The sequence below is a fragment of the Dipodomys spectabilis genome, unplaced genomic scaffold (assembly GCF_019054845.1).
Source record: "Dipodomys spectabilis isolate Male_0828 unplaced genomic scaffold, ASM1905484v1 ptg000179l, whole genome shotgun sequence".
NCBI lineage: Eukaryota > Metazoa > Chordata > Mammalia > Rodentia > Heteromyidae > Dipodomys > Dipodomys spectabilis.
The window spans coordinates 2342125-2364723 of record NW_024870856.1 but is presented as its reverse complement, the minus strand read 5'-3'; the positions used below and the strand labels follow the sequence as shown (position 1 = coordinate 2364723).

The 22599-nt window shown below is 41.3% G+C and overlaps 1 protein-coding gene across 1 annotated transcript; it reads right to left on the bottom strand.

Annotated features, from left to right (window-relative positions):
• Positions 1-4250: 4250 nt before the first annotated feature.
• On the bottom strand, positions 4251-19188 carry Znf622 (zinc finger protein 622). Its single transcript, XM_042695218.1, has 6 exons — positions 18437-19188; positions 16430-16693; positions 15663-15825; positions 12162-12274; positions 5658-5801; positions 4251-4506 (listed from the first exon to the last, which is right to left on the bottom strand). The coding sequence occupies exons 1-6, from the start codon at positions 19056-19058 to the stop codon at positions 4379-4381; spliced, it is 1434 nt and encodes a 477-aa protein (XP_042551152.1). The 5' UTR covers positions 19059-19188; the 3' UTR covers positions 4251-4378.
• Between the last annotated feature and the right edge of the window lie 3411 nt (positions 19189-22599).

Below are 22599 nucleotides of genomic sequence, written 5' to 3'. Positions count from 1 at the left end.
CCGCCCTCATTCCTCCACAGTAGGCAGAGACATACTTGAAGAAAACTCCTTAGGAAGCACCGAGTCTTCCACCAGGAAGTTGTCTGTGTGGCAGTAAAAGGTAGAAGTCTTTTAGGTCCTGAGATCTCTGCAGGGGATTTGCAAAGCCAGACCTGTTTTTTATAAAATTGTTATTTGACCTCACACCCACTACAGAGAAGAATTTCTAAAGTTTATGTGGTGCTCCTCTGATGCAACAAATAGAATGCAAAAGCAGATATAGCAATCCAATTGTATCTTGTTAAACTGTATGTTGAGAATGATAGTGTATGTGTACGCACGCACACACTCTGTCCGTCCATTCCAGGGGCTGAACTCAAGGCCTTGCTAACTCGAAGGATTTCTGTTCAAGGCTAGTGCTCTACCACTTGAGCCACAGTCATTTCTGGCTTTTTCTAAGTAGTTAATTGGAGATAAGAACCTCATGGACTCTTACCTGGACTGGTTTCAAACCCTGATCCTCAGATCCCAGCCTTCTGAGTAGATAGGATTATAGGTAGGCGCCACTGATGCTCAAGTATGGTGTGATGCTTGTCCTCCAAAGTTCGAGCACTGAAAACTTGAAGACCAACACAACAGTGTTGTGAGATAGGACCTTCTGCAGGTCACAAAAGCATGGTCCTCATTAATGGATTCATGTTGCTGTGTTTGTTTTTACAGAGTGAGTGTGTTATAAAGAGAGCTCAGCCCCTCTCTCACACTCTCTTGACCTTCTGCTTTCCATCATGGAGTGGCATAGGAACAAATGTGTTACCAGGTACTGGCATCTGATTTGGGACTTCCTAGCCTCCAGAGGTGTGAGAAATCAATTTCTCTACACATTACCAAGTGTATGATATTGTTATAGCTACAAAAAATAGGCTGAGACAGTAAATTGGTCCTAAGAAGGGGGACCACTTCTATAACAAATACCTGAAACGCTTTGGAATTGGATGAGGCTGGAAGAATTTGAAGGAACAAGTTTTTTAAAAAATCCTGTATTGCTGTAAATGGAGCATCAAGGGCAATTCTGGTAAAAGCTGGGAAGACAAGAGCTGTAGGGAGAGTTTAAATCTTCTTAGGGATTACGTAAATCCATCCTTGTTATAAAGTAGCACAGAATTTGGATGAATTCTGTCTATGCCCTAAGGCTTTACGGAAGATGAAATTTCAGTGATGAATTAGCACATCTGACAGAAGAAATATTTAAGTACCAAAGCATCCAAAGTGCTGCATGATTTTTCTTGGATGCTTACAATTAAATAAGACAGAAATGATTTAAAGATGGAATTGATAATTAAAAGGAAGCAAAATCAGAAGAATTGGACAACTCTCAGCTTTGTCCATGTAAAGATTAGCCAAGTGTGCTCTGGAAGAAAAACCAAGTTTGTAGGCAATACTAGTTTGTTTGTTAGAAACTAACACAAAAGAAAACTAGGCTCTAGTCAACACCAACAAAAACAAAACAAAACAAAAAAACCCTGAGGCATTTGCCAAGAGGCCTGTGAGGTAAGGCAGGATCTTGAGCTCAAGATTTCCATACAGAAGAAGCCTGTGAGGATCAGCATTTTCTGCTGGCACCATGTGAAGACTGCTCCCTGAATTCCAGCTCAGCACCCCTCCGGCTCTGTGCCCACACTCTGGAAGGTATAAGCTGTCAATCTCAGTAGCATGCACACGACACTAATTCTTGTAAGCATTAAGAATGCAAGAGCTGTTGAGCCGTGGCAGCTTCTACTTCCATTTCAAAGGACATCACAGACAGACAAGGGGTTGAGGACTGACACAAGGAGGGAATCCTTCCTGGGGTAAGACCCAGCGGGGCAAAGTGCCCACTGGTGAATGTCCTGTGAAGCCCTAAGAGTGAAGCAGCCTCAAGTATTACAGAACTTGGGAGGGCCACTACCATGCAACTACAGCCTGGGCAAGCAGCAGGCATGAGACCGCCCGTGCTGGTGAGCTGAGCCCACAAAGCTGAGCAGGGCTACCTGGAAACCTGCGGGGAAAGTGGGGAGGGGAAGAAGTTCACGAAATACAGAGTCAAAGGGAATTATCCTCCAGCTTTGTCACTTAATGTTTCCTTCTCTGTTGAGTTTTTTACTTGCTTGGGACCTATGGCTATTTCAATCCCCAGCTCTTCCTTTGGGGATGAAAATGTCCATTCATATCCAGTGCTTTCTGTTTGAAGCACATTAACTTGTTTGATCTCAAAGGCTCAGCTAAAGAGGATTTTTGCCTCAGGATGAATTATGCCTTGAGTCTCACTTGTACCTGACAAAGTTGATGGAGGTATACAGCTTACCAATTAGGAATCCACAAATAGCCAAAATTGGTTGGGAGCAAATTTTGTTCACATTCTAGGCAAGAAAAGGTGACGTCTTCCTTTACTTAGCAAAGTAAACAATAGAGTCAATTTATTTATGGACTTAGTGTAAGCTTTTTTCATAGCTGCCACAAATCTAATGGACTTAAAAGTTTTACAGCCTCATCTTCTCCCTCTGCTAGGCACAATACTGAGGACCTACACACACCTATGGCAGTATCAGCAACATCAGACAGAATCACCTCAAGCCTCCTTCTATTGTCCTCCTTTAAAAGTTAGAGCTCTCCTGGTCTACAAAATAGCACTACCTGTAAGTCAGTAAAACACAAACTCATACCACACAGTAAAGAGTACAGTCATGCAGCAGCTAGTGTGGAGATAGGAAGTGCAAACAATCAGCCAGGCCACCCGGGGCTTCTGCAACATGCACACAGAGGGAACAAAAGGTCATGTTCTCACTTGCCGTCCCCGGTTTCATGCTAAAGCCAGACAAAGCAACTTGCTAGGCCATGCAGTCCTGGGATGACTCTCAAGAGGAAAGACTACATAAGCCAGAAAGACAAACTCAATTTCAAAAATGATATGGAGAGAGGCAAAATCAAAGGCATCTCCTGAAGGTTGAAAGTAACCAAGAAAACAAATGGTGCAGTACTGGTATTTCAGAAGTCAGTCAACAATGCCATCACATCCTACTCCAAAGGTGAATGGAGATGACAAAGTATGAGGAAGTATATAAACGAGCTCCAAGTGACCAGTACAGGGCTGACATCATAATGTGGCATGGGAACAGCCAAGTCATTAGCTCTATGCTAGCACAATCACATTGGGCACCATCATCACGAAGGAGAGACAGCCATATGGTTGAGTGAAAGATGCTGAAATGAAAACTGAGAATGAGAAACGCTAACACAGTATCATATTAAAGATATATATGCAAAGCATGACACCATTTCCTAAGACAGAGACTTAAAGAATGTGTCTAGACTGTATATTTCTACAAGGCAGAGGAGCAAAACTGAAATAAGCCCTCTATTAGATACGTGAGGTATGATTAAATATGTGTGCACTGAGGTATATGTAATGAACTCAACTCTGAAGAATAACATCCACTCTGGTGATAAAGGTTGGCTACAGCATTAGGGCAGCTCTATCATCTGGATGTGACATGTTTGCTCTGGAAGGGAGCTTTAAGCACCGATTTAGTGCCAGTGACTGTATAAGCAACAGTCCTTTGGCAGATTCAATTAACCCCCCACCATAACCTGTGAGACAAAAAAAATAATTAAAATTTAAAAATGCATTTTAAAAATCAAGCCACTTTTCCAAAATCCAGAAGTTAGCTCAATGAACTCTAGCTTCATTTTCAATGCTTGGTGCTTGACTATCTAAACTGAGAATCACCTCAGGAATTTCACTGTGAGGCAATCTTTCTAAAATACTATCCAGTTTATGTTTACTTCCCCCCCTAAACTAACTGCTCAAAGAATGACAACCCTAAAAACAAGTCTGAATGTCTAGCACTGCCATTTTTATGTGCTGCTAGAAAAAGCCACTGCAGGAAGCCATTCTCTTCTTTACCTCTGCCTAGATTTAATGAAAGTGCCAGAGATAAGTACCAGTTCCTGAGCCATGAAACATTTAACAACTGACATTCAGTGTTGTTCCTACATAAGCCACAAAGCCCTTATAATATAGTCCCACTGTCATAATGTAATTATTCCGAAAGCTAAACTAATTTTGGAGTAGGCAAACTTCTCACACTTCTCACATGATGATACCACAGCACAGAAGCCTTTGAGAGCTGGGATAGTGAGGCAGCTGAAAAGTAGCAGAGGTCCCACAGCCAAGCAAATCCATACTACCTACACATAAACGCTAAACGCTGTTAAAAATTACACTTGAAAATCAGTCTGATTCTGACGTTCTTTATTAGGTCAGAACAAATGAAGAAGCAGCAATAGGGTTCATCCTACGACTCATCTTCCACCCTCAGATGAGGAGGAAACTGAGCAGGGGATGCATCGCTTGATCCCACTCTCAGAATCTCACTTGGGGCCTAAAGTGCATCTGCTTGGTGGCATTGTTCTTCATTCCTGTCTTCAGCATCCATTTTGACTTCATCCGCTGGACATACTGCATGTCCCGCTCTCGCACAAGAGCCGCTCCTGCGGTTGGAAGGAGGTTAAGAAATGAGGCGAAGCTCTGTTATTTGTAGGCAGACAAAGTCCAGTTTTTGCAAAGAATCCCAAAGTTGGTTTGGGGTCAAGCAGGCTCTTATACTTAAAGAAGAAATGCTAACTTGAGGATTCCGAGCAATGAACCTCAGGGGTCTATTGTGAAGCTGAGAGTTGCACAGTAGAACACAATTCTCCTATGAGCATCTTTAATTCTCATCATCTTGAAGGGACTACAGGACTCACTGATCTTAGAGGACAAAGGCAGAAACTACAAATTGAGTCAGATAATAATTTCTGACAAGAGTTAAGATGAAGTCAGTCTCTGCAAAGCTCAAGTGGGCTTAGAGCCTACAATACCCATCCACAGTGAAGAAGCCATATGTGCATGAACAGAGGTGTTCAAGATGGATTTAGGGCACCCACAGCTTGCTGGACATGAGAAAGTTCTCCTCTATCCTCTCCATTGTGCGCTAGTTGGATTGAGGCTCTGGGGATCCGAGGATAGCCAGCTTTATAAATCTACTTTATAAATCTACTTCCCAGTAGACTTCAGGGACATCACTATTTGAGAGCTTTATCCATCAGAATCTTCACAAAAGTTTGTATAGAAATTTTGCAATAAGGAACTAATAGTTAACCTTTACTGTGAGCATGAACTTAACGTAAGCATTATGATATTCAACACTCAATTGCCATTATCATTTTCATTGTAAGAATGAAGAAACAGAAAGCTTCATTATATTACTCATCTGCACCATTGAGAACTTGTAAGTATGCTTGCAAGGTGTGCTAGACTCCAGAGCTCAAATTATTAGACATGAGGCATACTAATTAAATTCCTCCAGACAGCCTCCAGGATTTCTACCTGTGATGACCAGCAATTCGTTTTGTGACTGTGATCTTCTCAACTAGTTCATGGTATTGATTAAGTTACTGTGCCAGGAATATGAAGTTTTTAAGTCATTCAGTATTGTACTTATTGCCATAAACCTATCAAGTGGTAATAGAAACTCCAGAGCTAAGACATCAGTCTTCTCCAGAGATGACTCATAAGGACAAGATAAATGCAAACACCACCCAAGTCCCTTTTGAAGTGCAAGTCCTTGGGCTGGCATCCATGGGTAAAAACATTGATATACCTGTGCTTCCAGTCCAACCTAGGGCTCTGTACTGCTGGAGTACCCTGCCCACAGCCTTCTGATTTTTGGCAACTGCTACAGCTCTTGACAAGCCAAATCGCTGTTTGTAGTATCTCATCAAAGAACGATGGCCCACTCTGGCACCTGTTTTTCAAAAGAGCAGCATTTAAACACTGAGTTGGAGAGTTCTTTCGAGGCAGAATTATAAAGCAATGCTTTCCAAATCACATCAGGAAAATGGATACATCAGAAGAAGTAAGTGTTTTATTACTAAAAAAAGATGACTCAGCCATTTTAGAAAAAAGTGTGAAGGAACAAGCCAAGGATATTTTTAGAGAGGAAAATGGTAGGTCACTGTTAACACAAACTAAGCATCTTAGACTTACATATAACAATGTGCCTCCCAAGGAATGCCCTACTAATTCCATTTTAAAAAGGCCTATGTAGACAGGGATTTTACATTATTTTTAAACAATAGAAGATTAAGCAGAGAATAGTCCTGATTTTTAAGTCTACATGTCACAACTTAAATTCTCTATTGCAATATTCTCTAAAAGGGTGATTTTTAACCACAAAGGAGATATTTCAAGCTCAATGGAGACATTTTAAGTTGTTACAACTAGAGTGCTACTGGCATCTAGTGGCTAGAGACCAGAAATGCAACTAAACATTGAAAGAGCTCCAACAACAAATTATTATTTTGCCCAAACTGTCAACAATGCAAAGTTGAATAATGCTCTCTATTGCTTCCTAAATGACATAAATCACTTGGTGAACTTTTAAAAGATGATTAGAATGAACCCTGTAGTTTTTGCTTTTTGGAAAAATCTTGCAAAACAATTAGGCTTTCAGAAATGAATTTCCAACTTTTAATTGTTTTGAGACAGTCCAGTCCTGCTGTTCACACTTGGCTGACTTCAAACTGTTGATCTTCCTGTCTCCGAGTTCTGAGAAAAGGGATTATAGGCGTGAGCTGCCCTACCTAGCCAGGTGTTTCTAATTTTAACTTCCAATGTATTTTGATGTCATTACAATGTATGATTATACATTAAACATTGTATTCTCAGAAGCCATTATCAATCATAATAGGTAAAAAAAAAAAAAAAGGGCTATGTATACTTCAATGGACACAAATAGTGGCTACCCAATGCTTTAGAATGTGGCAGCTGGGCTAAGAGAAATCCAATGCAAATGAAGATAACTGCTGGAGGAATAATTCAAAGTTCCTATTTAAAGGCAGGCACATCTGATACAAATAATCAACAGGATGGCAAACTTCAGGAGAACCAGATCCAGCCAACCAGTCTGCTTGTAAGTTTTATTGGAATATATCTACACTTGCCCATGCAGAAATTATCTTAGATGCATTCATGCTACAAAGGAAAGCTGAGTAGCTGCTTCAGAGACAAAAGGGTATATAAAGTCTAAACTCTGCCCCTTCATAGGAAAATTCCAACTCCCATGCCTAGTCAATACCAGATAAAGCTGAAAAGCCTAACTCCAGGCTCCTTCACACCAGCAGTTCCCAAAAGGTAGCCCTCAACATTGCTTCAGGGGCTAAGCAAGATTAGGACACAGCAATTAAATCTTCCTGGACATAAACATGTTGATATTTAACAGAATGCATGCAAGACACTTAAAGACAGTTATTCCCACGAAAGTGAGAAATACGTCATTCCTAGTAAAGTTTTTTTTTACATTTGCATACCTTAAACCTTTTGTGTTAATATAATGAACAGTAATACTATAAATGTTATGAAAGGCTGTTTGCTTTTAGGGTCAAGAATGAAATTAATCTGCATGAAAAAGTGATGTGATCAGATTATTTTAAGTGCCTCCATGTGATAAAACACCTGGTAAATAATTTGTTAGCTATAGGAGGGCAGTTACTCAATAGACTGAGATCACACTTCAAGAGATGACAAAAAAATTTTCAAAATCAAAGACACAGTTCCCCTGAGCTTGACTATTCTAGAAGGCTAACAGTTAACAAATCTCCAGGATCACAAAAAACAAGTGTGATGAAGCTAATGGGAAGGCCTCAGCCATAATGGTCCTAGCAGTAAACTTGAGCAATTATTAAGATTTTCTACTTACAGTATTAGGGCAAGATGTTCTAGGTTTGCAATGATAATTATCCCCAAATCAATAAACATGTATATAATAAATCAAGATAAGTATTTTTAAGCAACATTTGAAAATACACCTGACAGTTTCAAATAGGTGGCAGAAAAGAAGTGTAAACACAGTTTAGAGCTTTTCTTGCCATGTCAATGACAGCTTTAGGTTCTCAGAACAGCTTAACTCGAAGGCCCTCATCAAGGAAAACTATATTAGAACACAGTATGACTGCTCAATAAATAACATACTGGTTATGTCTGAGTTATGGTGAAACACACTGCTTACAAAACTGCCCACTTCTGTTGAACAAACAGCTATGCAACTCATTACACCTGGATAGTAGAAAAGACAATCTCCAAAGGCAATTTTCCTAAGAAGATTACCTATGTATTTCTTGTAGATCCAGCAGCAGTTTCATCTAACTAGCCAGACAGAAACTTAATGAATGTGTCTTTCACACCCAGGTTCCTCCAGATGAACTGAAGAGCAATGAAGAGAAATGGCAAGGAACTGAGCCAAACCATGATCTTCAGAACAAATGCTCATAGTGCCCTCTGCTGGATACATTTTGTCATTGGTTTTGGGAATTATCCCACTACTAATTTTACTAAAGAACTAGATTTAAGGTATTCTATCTCCTCTGAAACCAGCTTAAATAAGACAGCAGAGATGACTAAATATTACTAAGCTCTATATAAAATCCTTCCCACGTTTGCTTCAAGCATATTCAAAGAGGTTTCTGAATGGTAAATTTGTTCAGAGATAAACAGCTGACTCATTTTTGTAGTGTGCAAAGATCCTCTATTTTCTTAGAGTTGCTACAAAAGCCATGAAAACAGTAGTGAGGCACAGAAGCAAACCAATCAAGTACCAAATCTCACTGTATACAAGACTACATTGTTATTAAAGCATACATTGTTATTAAAATCTGAGATAGAAGTACAAGACAAATTAAAAGCACTTTTGTCAATCTAGATGGAAGAATTTTCAGGATACTGGTGATTTTTGATGGACTTACAAATCTGTTTTGTTCCTACTGAATAGTCACGTTACAACTGTGATTGGTATTTAGATACGCTTACCAGTGGCTCTCCATCTTCTCTAGGTCACATATGACTTCAATAAATTATGGCCTTTCCCTATAAAAAGGATAAGCACTCACAGGAAAAAAAAATGGACACAGTCTAGTAAGAAGTTTTGGGTTTCACAAATTGTTTAAATAGGGATACAGGTGGACCCATTGCAACAATGAGATGTACAAGTTGCTATGTCAAAAACGAACTTTAAAACTTTGTTGTAGGGGGGGGACGGGGAGAATTGGGTGGGGGGCGATGGGAGAATGGGAAGGGATGGGAAGGGGAAAGAAAGGAGGAGGCTACAATGCTAGGTAAGAAATGTACTCATTATCTTGCCCATGTAATCGTAACCCCTCTGTACAGTATTTTCACAATAAAAAAAAAAAGACTAAAAAAAAAAGTTTTGGGTTTCAGAGTTTCTGTTAGTCAAATTTCTTTCCCCAGACAGTTGGTATAAAAGTATATCATCTGTAGTATCCTTAATACCAAGGCAATTACTTCACTGCTCCCAAGACTATGTCAGAGTAGCCTGAGTTATCATGTACTTTTAATCCATGACTAGTAACTAGACCTACAACTGTGAGCAAGGAAACCCAGGCTTTTAAAATCTATAAATACATACATACATATTTTCCAGCTTATCTCAGCTAATTTCTTCTTTGACTAGATGTCACAAAGGCAAAGCAATCTTCTTCACGGACCAAGACATTAATACAGACAACTGTGGTTCTAAATCGTCACCATGACCCACTGCTTGCCTTTTCCTTTTCTTCCTTTATTACTTCAGGCCCAAGGAAATCAACTTCACCTTTTTAAAATTGCCACTACCTTCTGAGTAAATAACATTCATCTGATTCTTATGTAGCTGAGAACCCAGAAGAAACATGAACGCAATGGAAGGTTGGAGATGAGGAGTAACTTTTAATGGTAACAGTAGGGTAACTATGGTTGACAACAATTATTTCAAAACTTGGTGCTGCCCACTTAAAGACGTCTGAAGTAAAAGATAGCTACTCTGATGGCATCATTATGTACTGTATGTCATAATGAATCCCATAAATATGTACAGTTACTATGTATTAATTAACATATACTTACATATTCCAAGTTTTAAGGTAATGGGGAAAGACAGACAAGCAAGCCAACAATTTCAAGGTGAAAGCTTTGGCAGACATGCAAGTGTCCTGGAAGCAGAGAATACCTCTACCACTCAGCAAACAGACAGTAGAGAGAGGTTAAAGAAGACAGCCCTGAAAGGTGAACTCAAAGTGAGCCTTACAGAGTTGAAGGCATCACACATGGAAAGACCCATGGAACTACAAGAGGGTAAAGAAAGGTCTAGAATGAGGCATCTGAAGGACGAGAGGCTAGAGAAACTCAAGTTACCCTGGAGACAATGGCTCCTGCTGCCAGAACTCTAATGCGAAAAGAAAATATACTGAGTTTTTAAAAAGAAGGTTCTGGTGGAAACCAGACTGAACTATACTGGTGACACAAACAATGGATAAAGAGAAAACAAAAGAACTTGGAAAATCATCTGAATGTGGGATAAGAAATGGTTGTCCAAAAAGATACCCGTTTCAGGACTTTGACTAACCTTAGAGAAACCAGTCACCTTAGGAAAATGTTTTCTCCATAGTTGATGATTCTTTATTTCTAAGGTTCAAAAATTTTAAGTCCAAAGCCTTGCACTGGTGGTTCACACTTGTAATCCTACCTATTCAAGAGGCTAAGATCTGAGGATCATGGTTCAAAGCCAGACTGGGCAGGAAAGTTCATTTCAAAATTACCACCAATAAGCCAGAAGCAGAGCCGTAGCTCAAGTGACAGAGCACCAGCTTTGGGTGAAAGAGCCAAGGGACAGCTTCTAGACCCTGAGCTCAAGCCCAGTAACAACAGCCCCCTCCCCTTCAAAATGTCCAGAGGAAAACAGTTCTTAAATACTTTATACTTCTTAAATAGGACATGCTTGTTATTATGAGCGTTTTTGTAATAGATGCTAAAGTAGTAAAACAAAGTAAATATGAATTACTCTTCCACATCAGATACTACTTATTTCATTCAACTTACTTTAAGGTATGTTGTTACCTTATTCTACAGTTAAATACATGTAGGTACTCAAGATAGTATGGTATAGTATGTGCATATAACCTACACATATCCTCCAGTATTATTTATTTCATCTCTAGATTGCTTGTAACACAAATGTAGTGCAACACATTTGCTATACTTTCTTTCAGAAATGCCAAGAAAAAGTGTGTTCAATACAAATGCAATTCTTCCCCCTGAATATCCTCAGTTCTTAATTGGCTGACTGCTGACACAGATGCTCTTGTCCTATTATGTATTTATAACAGAATTCTAGAGATTTTTTATGATTATATTCAGGTTCTTACTAGCAATGCTACACTACAATAAAGTATCACTGTAGGAAGATTCTTTAAGACAGATTCTGCCTGCCATCTTCTTCTACAGCCATACCCTCAAGTTGCCCTTGAGCCTTAAACAGTTATCATTCTGACTAAAGATGGCATGGAAAACAATACTGAAAGCTTGCTCCTTAACCACACACAACTTCCCTGGCAGGTGTGCTGCTCCTGCCCCACAACAGAGAAGTGGACAACAGGCTTGGTATGTGACTTCCGTAAGTTACTCAATTCCTGAAAGCTTGATTCCTGTGTCCTGTGAGGATCACAGAATCTCTCTCACAGACTTGCTACAAAACCTGCTGAGTTAATTCTAGGCATTATCATCTCTATCACTCCATTCCCTTTAACTTCACATTCTCCAATACCAGCTAGATACAATTCCTTTTTCCCAAACAATATACAATGGATATTTCTCATATTCACGGTTATTCTCCATCTCATACCTGGAGTAAATTCCCACCAAGTCCTATTCCTCACAAAAGGCAGAATTAAAATTCCTGGCTTCCCCTTCAACTAGAAACACAGACAGAAATGCAGGAGTGTCTGCCAGGTATGCTCATGCCAGATTACTAGTCTACTATTTGGAAACCATAGGTATCAGTTCAACGAATAAGAGTAAAGTCAAGATTAATAAGAGAAACCTAGAAAAGACCCAAATGAAGACAAAAGAATGCCTAATCTGAATTGTAAGAGAAATTAGTTTAAAAAAATTAGTTAAAAAAAAAAAAGTTGATCCAAATTAAACAAAACAGCTAACTTAAAGGTGTTATCTTATATACATAAGAACAAATACATTCCATTCTATTCCTTCAGCATAGCAGGTAACTTCTTCACAGTCCGTTAACATCAAGCTATTTTGCTTGGACAGATACACTTACCAGAAGGCAGGATCAATTCCATAGTTTCATCATCATATTCTAAGTTCTTATCTGAAGGCAATTCCTCAGCCTCATCAGGGTCCTCTCCTTGCTTGTGATCTGGGTAGCTACTCCTAGAATAGTAAGAAGGGGCATTTATGCAATACCTCATTCAAATTGCACTTGCACATGTGGCATACCCACTAACTACCTGAAAGTCAGCTGCAGAGATTGCCAGCTGAAAGGTTTGGTGGAAAAAGCAACTTGCCAGCATTTCTCTGTAATAAAAATAAGGAAGTGACACTAATAATTTTTCTAATTTGTTTCTAAGGTTCTAAGAGAACACAGATCTTATTTGCTTCTAAGGTTCTAAGAGAACACAGATCTAGACATACACATGTGGTAAGATGAACCATTGTAAAAACAAGTTCTAGAATAATTCTCCCAACAGAACTCTTTGTTTACAGCAATGTTCTATGTGTCATAGACACAGGAGCTTCTAGCACTGAACTTCTAAAACTGATTGAAAAACTATAATTTTAATTTCCCTTTTTAGCTCATTTTAAAATAGCTACCCAGTAATTACCATATTGGACAATGCAATTCTAGTAAGAATTTGTATGTAACTAAAACTATTCATAAATTCATACTTATATATACTGGTGACCAATAACTGAAAAAATGTACAATAAAATATTAACCGCCACATAACTCAATAGAAAAAAACAGATAAAATACTAGATTAGATACTTCACAAAAAGCTTTCCAAGTGACCAGTCAAAATACAAAAAGGCTCTTAATTACATTAGTAATTTTAAGACAGACCTACCAAAGCAGCTAAAATGAAAAACTCTCCCTTAAAGGAGGATTTCAGAGAACCACTCTGGAAAACCACAGGACAACATCTTTAAAATTTGAATAGATTCATATCCTCTGGTCTAGCTCCTAAATGCATTCTTACACAAAAGAATGTATATGCTTGCCAGAAGACTCTAGAATGACAGAGCAGCATTATTTCTAACAGTTCACAACTAGACACAACTAAAATACTGTAACAATGAGAATGTTCTAAAACTGTACTAAGCAGTATGGATAAGTCTCACAAACATAAAGCTAAGAAAAGGAAATCAGATTCAGAGTACATGTTTTTATAAAAGGCCAAAAAAACTGATCTATGTAGTTCTAAAAGTAGTTATTCTTAGAGAAAGAAAGGATCATTTAGAGAAATATACTTGAAAAATGTCTAGGTATCATTAATCTTCTCTTTCTTATCTGGATATCTGTCAAATAAGTTAACAGTTATCTTGGGAGTAAGGGTGGAATTACAAATAATTTTTAACTCAACAAATCCACATAAGGTATTTATTAGAACAGTTCAAACTCAATAAGGTTTTCTGCTTTCCAAGTTTTCTTCACTGAGCATTAGCAAGTTTTGCTTTCAAGGTAATTAAATAATTTATTATTCTCTTTTATTAAGGCTCATTCCATTTCTCATTTCTAGGAGCCAAAAAAAAAAAAACCTCTAAGTCTAAATAACAAATCTTCATTTGGATACAGGGAAATCCACTTCTTGGTTCGAATTAGTTATAAATTTTAATTCAAACTAACAATCTGAGCAACACAGTGAACAACAATAACAGTAACAAAAAGACCTACGCCATCTAGATTTTAAGAGACTGAAATAATACATAAAGTTGAAATGACAGTATGCGTTATAAGGACAAATGAAAGAATAAACAAGAAGGAAGTTATTGCAATTTTATGAAAATTTGAAAGTCACAGTGGGTAACATGCCAAGCCCTGCAGGAAAGGAGGGGATAAATTTCATATGAGTAATCTGAACAAAGGTTATACACAAAGACAACAAGAAGTACAAAGGTCCTGGGATACGACAATCATGAGGAACAAACAGTTGAAAACACCAGGACCATGGCAAGGCCAGAACTCATAGGGCTTTTATGTCAGAATCCTTTTGCCTAGCTTTGGGACTTTTGAGGCGTATGAACTAGAAGGACAGGATAACAATTTACTTAGAAATAGTACCAAAATGGCAAGGAGAGCTTGGTATGTATGCCTGGAGTTAAGAAAACTACTATACTTGGGACATTAACTTGGGAGTCATGAATCTACACAAATAATGGAAATTATGAGAAAGGCAGAAACCTGAATGCATAGGGAGAGGATGTGGACTAAGAGGTCACACGCGATACTGCCAACATGCCAAGCCAGCTAGGAGTTAGCCTGTGGTGTTTGTTGTGACCACTTCTGATTGGAACACATCAGTCAAAAGGTCATTAACACTGGAACCAGGTAACCTGAGGGGATGGGTGGAGTTGGAAGAGATCCAAGGATGGGGGACATTGATCAGATGCATTATGTTTACAAACTGACCTGTGGAATTGAAACCCCTTGTACACCTACTTAAAGATTAAAAAAAAAAAACAGTGACAAGAAAGTAAAACAGGTTCTATTTGGGGGTGGGCATCAGTAGAAGGAGAAAACAGGAAAAGAAAGGGTATATGAGGACTTTGAAATTGTTTCCTTACATATATAAGAACAGCAAAAAAACTGAAATTGTTTTAGAAAAGAGAGGTGGGTAAGGAAGAGTGATAAAGGGTTGAGTCTGGTTGAGATACACTGTATGTATATATGAAATTATATGCACAAGCAATGCATGATAATAAAAGTTGTATGAAAAAAAAGCACTCCTGTCTGACAGGACACTGGACATGAAAAAATACAATTTATTGCCAGAAGGATGCTTTCCACCTCCTAAAGACACAATTCATGTTCTGCACTGCCATCACCTCTAACCACCTAAATAAAACAGACCCAAGCTCTCAACTGAAAAAGTGAGCAGTCACTGTGAAAATAAAAGAGGCTTTGAGGGAAGTGGTGCTGTGGCTCAGGTGGTAGAGCAGTAGCCTTGAGCTGAAGAGCTCAGGGACAGCGCCCAAGCAGAGTTCAAGCCCCACATCCAACCAAAAAAAAAAAAACCCGTAAAGAGAGGCTTTGAAAGACTCAAACTTTTCTAAACATCTGTACAACTTGGGCTATACATGCTTGGCTGGTAATTATACGCATTTACTCATCTCTTACGTTACATCACAGCAACTTTGACAATAGGAATTAGTTGTTCATGAGCACTAATACATTTGCTGCTTAACGTATGAACTGTTCAAGATTCTAGTGAAATCATCTAGGGAATAATCTCCCACCAAATGCCAGGATCAGGCCAAGCAATCCCTTTAGAAAACAGCTTGTGACTCAAAGTCTCAGTAAATCCAAAACATGAAATCTAATTTTCACTCTCAGTTCACTAGGTTAAGTGGCAAAATTGATAACCTTCTAACCACCAGTCAAACAGACTTCATCTGAACCCAAGCTCTTCTCTTTCCTAGTTGTGTTAAACTAAGTTCTTGGCTCATAGAGAGCTGTTATAAGGGTTGTTAAGAATTTAGTGTACATATTGTACTTCAATGAAAATAAGTCATCAAGTCATTTCGCCAAACCTCAACTTACCTAAAATCATAAAAGTCTGCAAATTCCAAAGCAGCATCACCATCTGTGAAGAGCTTGCAATGGCTTTTGTCATTCATATGTGCCTGTACTGCTTCTGTGGAGTAAAAGGATTTCCCTTTCTCATTGCACCACAAGCAAATCTTGCCAACTCCAACTTTCTCTCCTGGTCAAATCATTTAAGAAAAAAAAAAAACAAGTTTAAAGTATGTGCAGCTACCCTGAGTCTCATCATCTCTCTCTCCAACTCAAAAAAAGTTTGTTTTCACAAAGTAAGCAAATTATTAAATCAAAGATTGAAAAGAAAAACAAAAATATTTTCTTAAGACTAATTTAATTGCCCCCAGCCCCAGTAACATGGTATTTCCTCATTAAAAGTAAAACTAGGTAAGCCCCAGTGGCTCACACCTATAATCCCATATAAAAAGCTGAGATGAGAGGATCATGGTTCAGGGCCAGCCAGGCATACAGGAGACTCCCTTTCAACCAATAGCTGGGTGCAGTGATAACTGTCATCCCAATTACACAGGAGGCTGAGAGTCTGGGAGTATTGGGGTTTCAGGCTATTCTAGGAAGCAAAGTCTAAGACTCCATCTGCACAGCTGGGCAGGCATGGTAGTACATACCTGTTACCACAACTACAAATGGAAAACATAAAATAGGTAGACAGAAGCCCAGTCACACAACCGGGCAAGCACAAGGCCTGAGTTCAAACTCCAGTATTGCTGGAGGGCAGGGATGAGTGAGGAAGACATTAGCATTATACTTACCCAAATATTTAATCAGTCCCTTAAGGTCTGAAAGATATTCTATATCAGGAATAAAGAAGCTGTGGACTTTAGTCATATGAGCCACATTCTTCATGAGAGAGCTTGAATGATGGGGACAAAACAAGCAGTCCGTTATTGGGATGGCACCAAGGGATGGGCCTTCACCAGCCGCCTCCTCCTCCTCCACATCCTGCTCCTCCTGGTCATCCGTCACTTCAGAATCTTCACATTCCAAGTCCTCGTCAGAATCAATGTCTTCCCAGTCTTCAAGCCAAAGTTTCAAAAAGCAAAGTTAATTTATGAAAAGTAGTAACCACAGTTAAAGACACCAAAGTGATTCCTATGAAGTGGCAGGGTGCTACATGCAGGGGGAAATGGCACCAATGACATCCCCTGAAAACAAATACTTTCAAGATCTCAAATGCAGCTGGTTATCAACCACAGAAATGTTTGTACAGCTAAGAAACTCCTTAATCTTTAATTTCAAGTACACAGAAAACTCTTGCACAGTAAAACTCTATACACTCCACCCAGTGTGGGACTCCAGTGATCTCCTATTTTTATATACTCTATTTTCATATACTTTAACCATCTCTAACATTTCACAGGAATATTTCTATGAATGTGCATGGTGGTGGTGTTCAAATATGTGCTACATGTTCATGTAATATACGTTCTTAAGTTTAAACATATGTTCCCTTCCATGCTGATAGCCAGCCCTATTGAGACAAAATTAACTGGTAAGATGTCTAAGAAGTCATGAGGGCTCTGTCCTCAAGAATGGATTAAGAAGTGCTTGAGAGAACTAACGAGTCCGATTTTTGCTGTTTGTTGCTTCTCCATGGGATGACAACCCCTTGTCACTTTTCTGCCTTTCCCATCATGAGAACAGATCATGAGAAAACTTCACTATAGATTATGCCTTGCCAGACACTGAATATACCAGTATCCTGATTTTTTTTTTAACTTCTCATCCTCTAAAACTTTGGGGATGGGGCTGGGAAGGTGGCTCAGTGGTAGTGCGGTTGCCTTGCATGCCTGAGGCCCTGGGTTCGATTCCTCAGCACCACATAAGCAAAAAGAAAAAAGCTGAAAGTGGCACTGTGGCTCAAGTGGTAGAGCGCTAGCCTTGAGCTGAAGAGCTGAGGGACAGCACCCAGGCCCAGCGTTCAGGCCCCACGACCGGACCCCCCCCCCCCCAAAAAAAAAAACTTTGGGCATTTTGTCATAGAAGTACAAATGAATTAAGATATCAACACATACATTATCAGTGCTAACAGGACATGGGGTGATCAAAGTAATAAACAGGTCATAAAGCCAACGAGGGCAGGTTCCGATACAATGGAAAGCCCCCTGGATGCACAATCTATAACAGATGTAGGCCAACAGCACACATGTCATCCTAGCACAAGCCAAAAGCCAAAAGACACAATTAGTCTTTACCGTATTTTCCCAGTACCTAGTCTTTTTTCAGATAAGGTTATAGACACTGAATCTACAACATGGAACCAAACAGCCGAAATTATGATTCCCATGTGGAAAAGGCACTTCAGAAAGCACTTAAACCACCCTCACGGTGGCTCTCGAGGCACTCCACAAGCAGCCGAGTACCAGCCTAGCAAGCCCCAAGTCCTGAGTTCAACTCCCAGTATCACCAGAAACAAACAAGCAAAAGCAAAACCAAACCAAAAGCCCTGTCAGTGGAAGTAGTGGTCCAGGCCAGGAACCTCAGGTTGGGAGGCTGAGACAGGGAAGACTGAAAGATCTAAGCCAATGTGTGCAACTGAAGACCAGTCTCCAAATATATAAAACTATAAAAGGCTGAGGGGCGGAGTGCGGGGCCTCGCACGCATGCTGCTAGGTGTGGTCCCTAGCCATAGCACAACGAACAACAACAACAGTAATTTAAACAACAACAATACACTCGGGTGTAAGCCTGGAAGACGAAGCTTCCAGAAACTTAGGAGCCAGTTGGCAGTGTCCTTCTCCCCCGGACAGGCCCCTCACCTTCGGCGTCCAGGTCCCCCTCCTCCTCCTCGCTCTCCTCGCCCTGCTGCCTGGCCAGCTTTTTCGCCTGCTGCTCAAACCACTGGAGCCGGGGCGGTTTCTCCGCCGGGTCGCGACCGTGGGTCCCGCGGGCCCCGGCGGCCACCGCCACGGCACTGGCGGACTCGAGGGGCGCCGGGGGCGCCTTCCTGGGGGACGTGGACGGCTGTGCCTTGATGGCCTGCTGGATGGCGGCGTTCATGGCATCCTTGTCCACGCTGTCGGCGCCCAGGCCCTTCTCCAGGTTCTTCTCGTTCATCATCTCCACCCTGCGGCTCACGGCCTGCACCGCCCGCTTCTCCAGCTCCACGTGCCGCCGGGACCGGAGGTGGTTCTCGTAGGCGTTGAAGGAGGCGAACTTCTTGCTGCAGACCGTGCAGTAGGTGGCCGGGCCGCGGGCCTCGGCCGCCGCCCCGGCGCGCTGCGCCTGCACGCGCTCCCGGAAGCCCTCGGCCGTCACCGGCGCCATGCCCGCCACCTTGCGCCGCAGGTTGTAGCGGTGCCAGTCCGTCTTGTAATGGGCCCGCTGCAGCTCCGCGTCGCGGAACGCCACCCGGCAGGTGATACACGTGTACGTCGCCATGGCCAGGCCAGGGGGGCGGAAAATAATCAAGGCGACCGAGCCCAGATTCCGACGGCCAGCGTTCCAACCCCGCAGAACCCCGGCGCCTCCGGCCGCCTCGGGAGCCACGAAGACGCCCGCGCGCAGCGACTTCCGCACTCTCACTGAGGGAGCTTCCGGTACGCGTCGGAAGGTAGTGGTAGCCCTACCGGAAGTCCCGCCTCTCCGACGGGGGCCACGCCCCGGAAGTGTATGGCTTTACCGAGGTGGGGACTCACGAGCGCCCGGTGGTTTAGGGAAGGCTGTCACGCCCTCCTGCTACCGCAACCCCTAGGGGGAAAGCCGAGGAGAGGGGGCGCTCCGGTACTGGGTCCTCTAGGAGCCCACGGGTGATCCCCGCCACTCAAGGCTTCACCCTGCGGGCAGGCCCGGTCCACTGGGAAGCCGGGAATCTAGGCGGAACTCGGAAGCAGGCCAGACTCCTGAGTGCTGTTGGCAGCCACGAGCACCTAGACTCAGCCAGCCTGGGGAACAAGGGACCATGCAGAGGAGGAAGAGGAGATGAGTGTGCCTGCCCTTCCTAAATTAACCAGAGCCGGAGGTCAGTGGAAGTAAGAAGCCTGCCCATCCAATGTCTATACCTGTCTACCTATTAACTGAACAGGAATTTATATTCTTGCCTTTGTCACCTGACTTCTCTACCTAGTCGCCAGATGTCAGAAGTAGCTAGGGACATTTCTACCAACATTTTCAGCCCCATTCCTTCCTCTTGCCATTTATTTGCTCTCTAGTATTTTTTTTTCCAGCCCCTCAATGCCTCAGGAGACTTCTCCAGACTTCATCTAAGAACTCAGCCACCAAGGGACAGCTGCTGCTCGCTGCCTTCTCTGGGAGGGGACCAAATTCCAGCCTTTTACTTCTATTGGCGAAGCCTCTTGTCAGCAGGAAATAGCCGGAGAGAATCCCCGCCCTATTTCATGATTATTAAAAGGCTGGAATGTAAGGTCTGCTCCTGGGTGGCGAGAAAACTCCACCCTCTAGCAGCAAAGTCTCCACCCAGTACTTGTATTACCTAGGCAACTGGCACACCTGAAAGAGGTCACATCTGCATCCCCTGAGGTCACATCTGAATTTGATGTGGCCACACCTTTCTCCGCCCATACCCTAGGTAAGGCCTAGCCCAGGCCCAGACGCACTCTTTTCTAGCTCTTTTCTCTTTCCCAGCTCTCTCTTCTCTTTAAGTCTAGCTCTTTCTTTCCCACCCTTCTTTCCCAGCTCTCTCTTCTCTTTTCTAGCTCTTTCTCGGCTCTTTCCCACCTCTTTCCCAGGTCTTTTGGCCAGCCGTAAAAGACCTGGTGGAGTGCCAACCTGGCCTGGTCCCAGCAGGTCTACTGAATAAACCTACTCCTTACCTGAATACCACGTGCATGGTGCTGTTCTTACTCGATTACCTCTTTTTAAAAACCTAACAAGTGCAAAATCCAGCTTGCCTGCTGGGTCCCAGTTTGAAATACGGTCCATGCCACTAAGTAATTTTAAGTCTGGTGTGTGTGTGTGTGTGTGTGTGTGTGTGTGTGTGTGTGTGTGTGTGTGTGTGTGTGTGTGTGTGTGTGTGTGTGTGTGTGTGTGTGTGTGTGTGTGTGTGTGTGTGTGTGTGTGTGTGTGTGTATAGTATGTTTATAATTTAGACCTAACTTCCACAGATCACCTATTTTTAATAGGCTATCTACATTGCAAATAAAAATAAAATTACTCTTTAATTATACACTTAACTCAGTAATTCCAAAATGTTATTTCAACTTGTAATCTAAAAAAAATTCACAAGAGATTTTACATTCTCTCACTAGTACTAAATCTTGGGCATCCTATTGTATTGAGTATAGGACACTTTTTTTTCTTTGAGATTTGAACACAGGGAACTTGCAAACGAGCAAATCTGCTTTAGCCAAAAAATCTCCCTTTTTGCTCGGCTTATTTTTAAGAATTGGGTTGGCTGAATGAGGAACCTGTTCTCTGCCTCCCTAATAGCTAGAATTACAGGCATGGGTTGCAGGCTTGACCACTACATTTTCTGAATCTAAGGTCAGATCATACTGTCATTTTATAAAAAGCAACAACAACAACAAAAAAAACCTCCTGTGGCTTTTCTTGACCTTGAGTAAAATTTAAACATCTTCCTTTTATAGTTTAATGTTGCCTAACAGGAATTGCCCCTGGATGCACTCTACCTCTGATAGGCTACCTTTTCCTCTTCCATCTTGCTCACCCTATTTGCAGTCACAGACACATTCTCAGTCTTCTAATACGGCTATGTAGGCATCAATCTGAATATTTTTTTGCTGGCTTGTGGTCATTTTAGGTTTCTGCTCAAAGGTCTTTTACAAGAGAGCTTTCAAAAATAGTGTCTACTCCCAATTTACAAGCCCTTAACCAGAATAACTTTTCTCTGTAATAACACTGCTACCTATTATTCTATATTGAATTACAACAGAATTTAGCCTCAAACTTTCAGTTTCTGTAAATCAGGCATTTAATGGGCTTAGCTGGGTAGTGTAGTTCTGCTTCAGTCTCATGAGGTTGTGGCAAACCTGTATCCAGAATAGAAGTCATATGAAGGCTTGAGTATTTCAACATGGCACACCTGAAAGAGGTCACATCTGCATCCCCTGAGGTCACATCTGAATTTGATGTGGCCACACCTTTCTCCGCCCATACCCTAGGTAAGGCCTAGCCCAGGCCCAGACGCACTCTTTTCTAGCTCTTTTCTCTTTCCCAGCTCTCTCTTCTCTTTAAGTCTAGCTCTTTCTTTCCCACCCTTCTTTCCCAGCTCTCTCTTCTCTTTTCTAGCTCTTTCTCGGCTCTTTCCCACCTCTCAAAAAAAAAAAGAAGTCTCATTTAAGGGCTGGTCACTGTGGCTTATACCTGTAAGCCCAACTACACAAGCTGGAGTTAAAGATTGAAGTTAAAGACCAGTCCCAGGGAAAAAGTGAGATCCTATCTCAATAAACTGGGCATGGTAAATAAAGCACTTCTGTAATCCCAGAGGAGGGTGTAGCTAACAGGATCATAATCTTAGAACAGTTCTGGGCAAAAACATGAGACTCCATCTGATGTCTGTTTGCTCCTACCTAGCAAACTTGAGGTCTTGATTTCAAACCCCAGTACTCCAAGTAAGACAACAAAAATGGTTAATTTACATAGTTGATAGTAAGAGGTTCCTCTCAAGCGAATCTCTTCCTACAGTTGCTCCAGTGTCATAACATGGCAATTGGCTTCCTCTTATAACTGAATAGAACCATGATGTCTTCTTAAAACCCAGTCGTGGAAACCAGTTAGTTCCACAAGTCAATCTTATTTAGTGTTAGGGCATGAAGGGAGTGAGGCCATGTGGTATCCAGTCACCATTTTGAGAAATTGGCTACTACTAGCCTCTACTAATTTCCCAGTGTCAGCACTGGAAATCATGCATCCCAGAAAACACTGCCTTCTTGGGCTAATCAATGACTAACATAACATGGTCACTCACAAGCATCTAAAATATAAACTGTATTGAGTAGGCATT

Coding starts and splice junctions, on each gene's coding strand:
- Znf622 (XM_042695218.1), bottom strand. CDS start 19,058: ATGGCGACGTACACGTGTATCACCTGCCGGGTGGCGTTCCGCGACGCG. Junction 5,802..12,161: donor GGAATTGATCCTGCCTTCTG/GTAAGTGTATCT, acceptor TTTGAAAAACAG/GTGCCAGAGTGGGCCATCGT. Junction 4,507..5,657: donor AGGTTGGACTGGAAGCACAG/GTATATCAATGT, acceptor TTCCAACCGCAG/GAGCGGCTCTTGTGCGAGAG.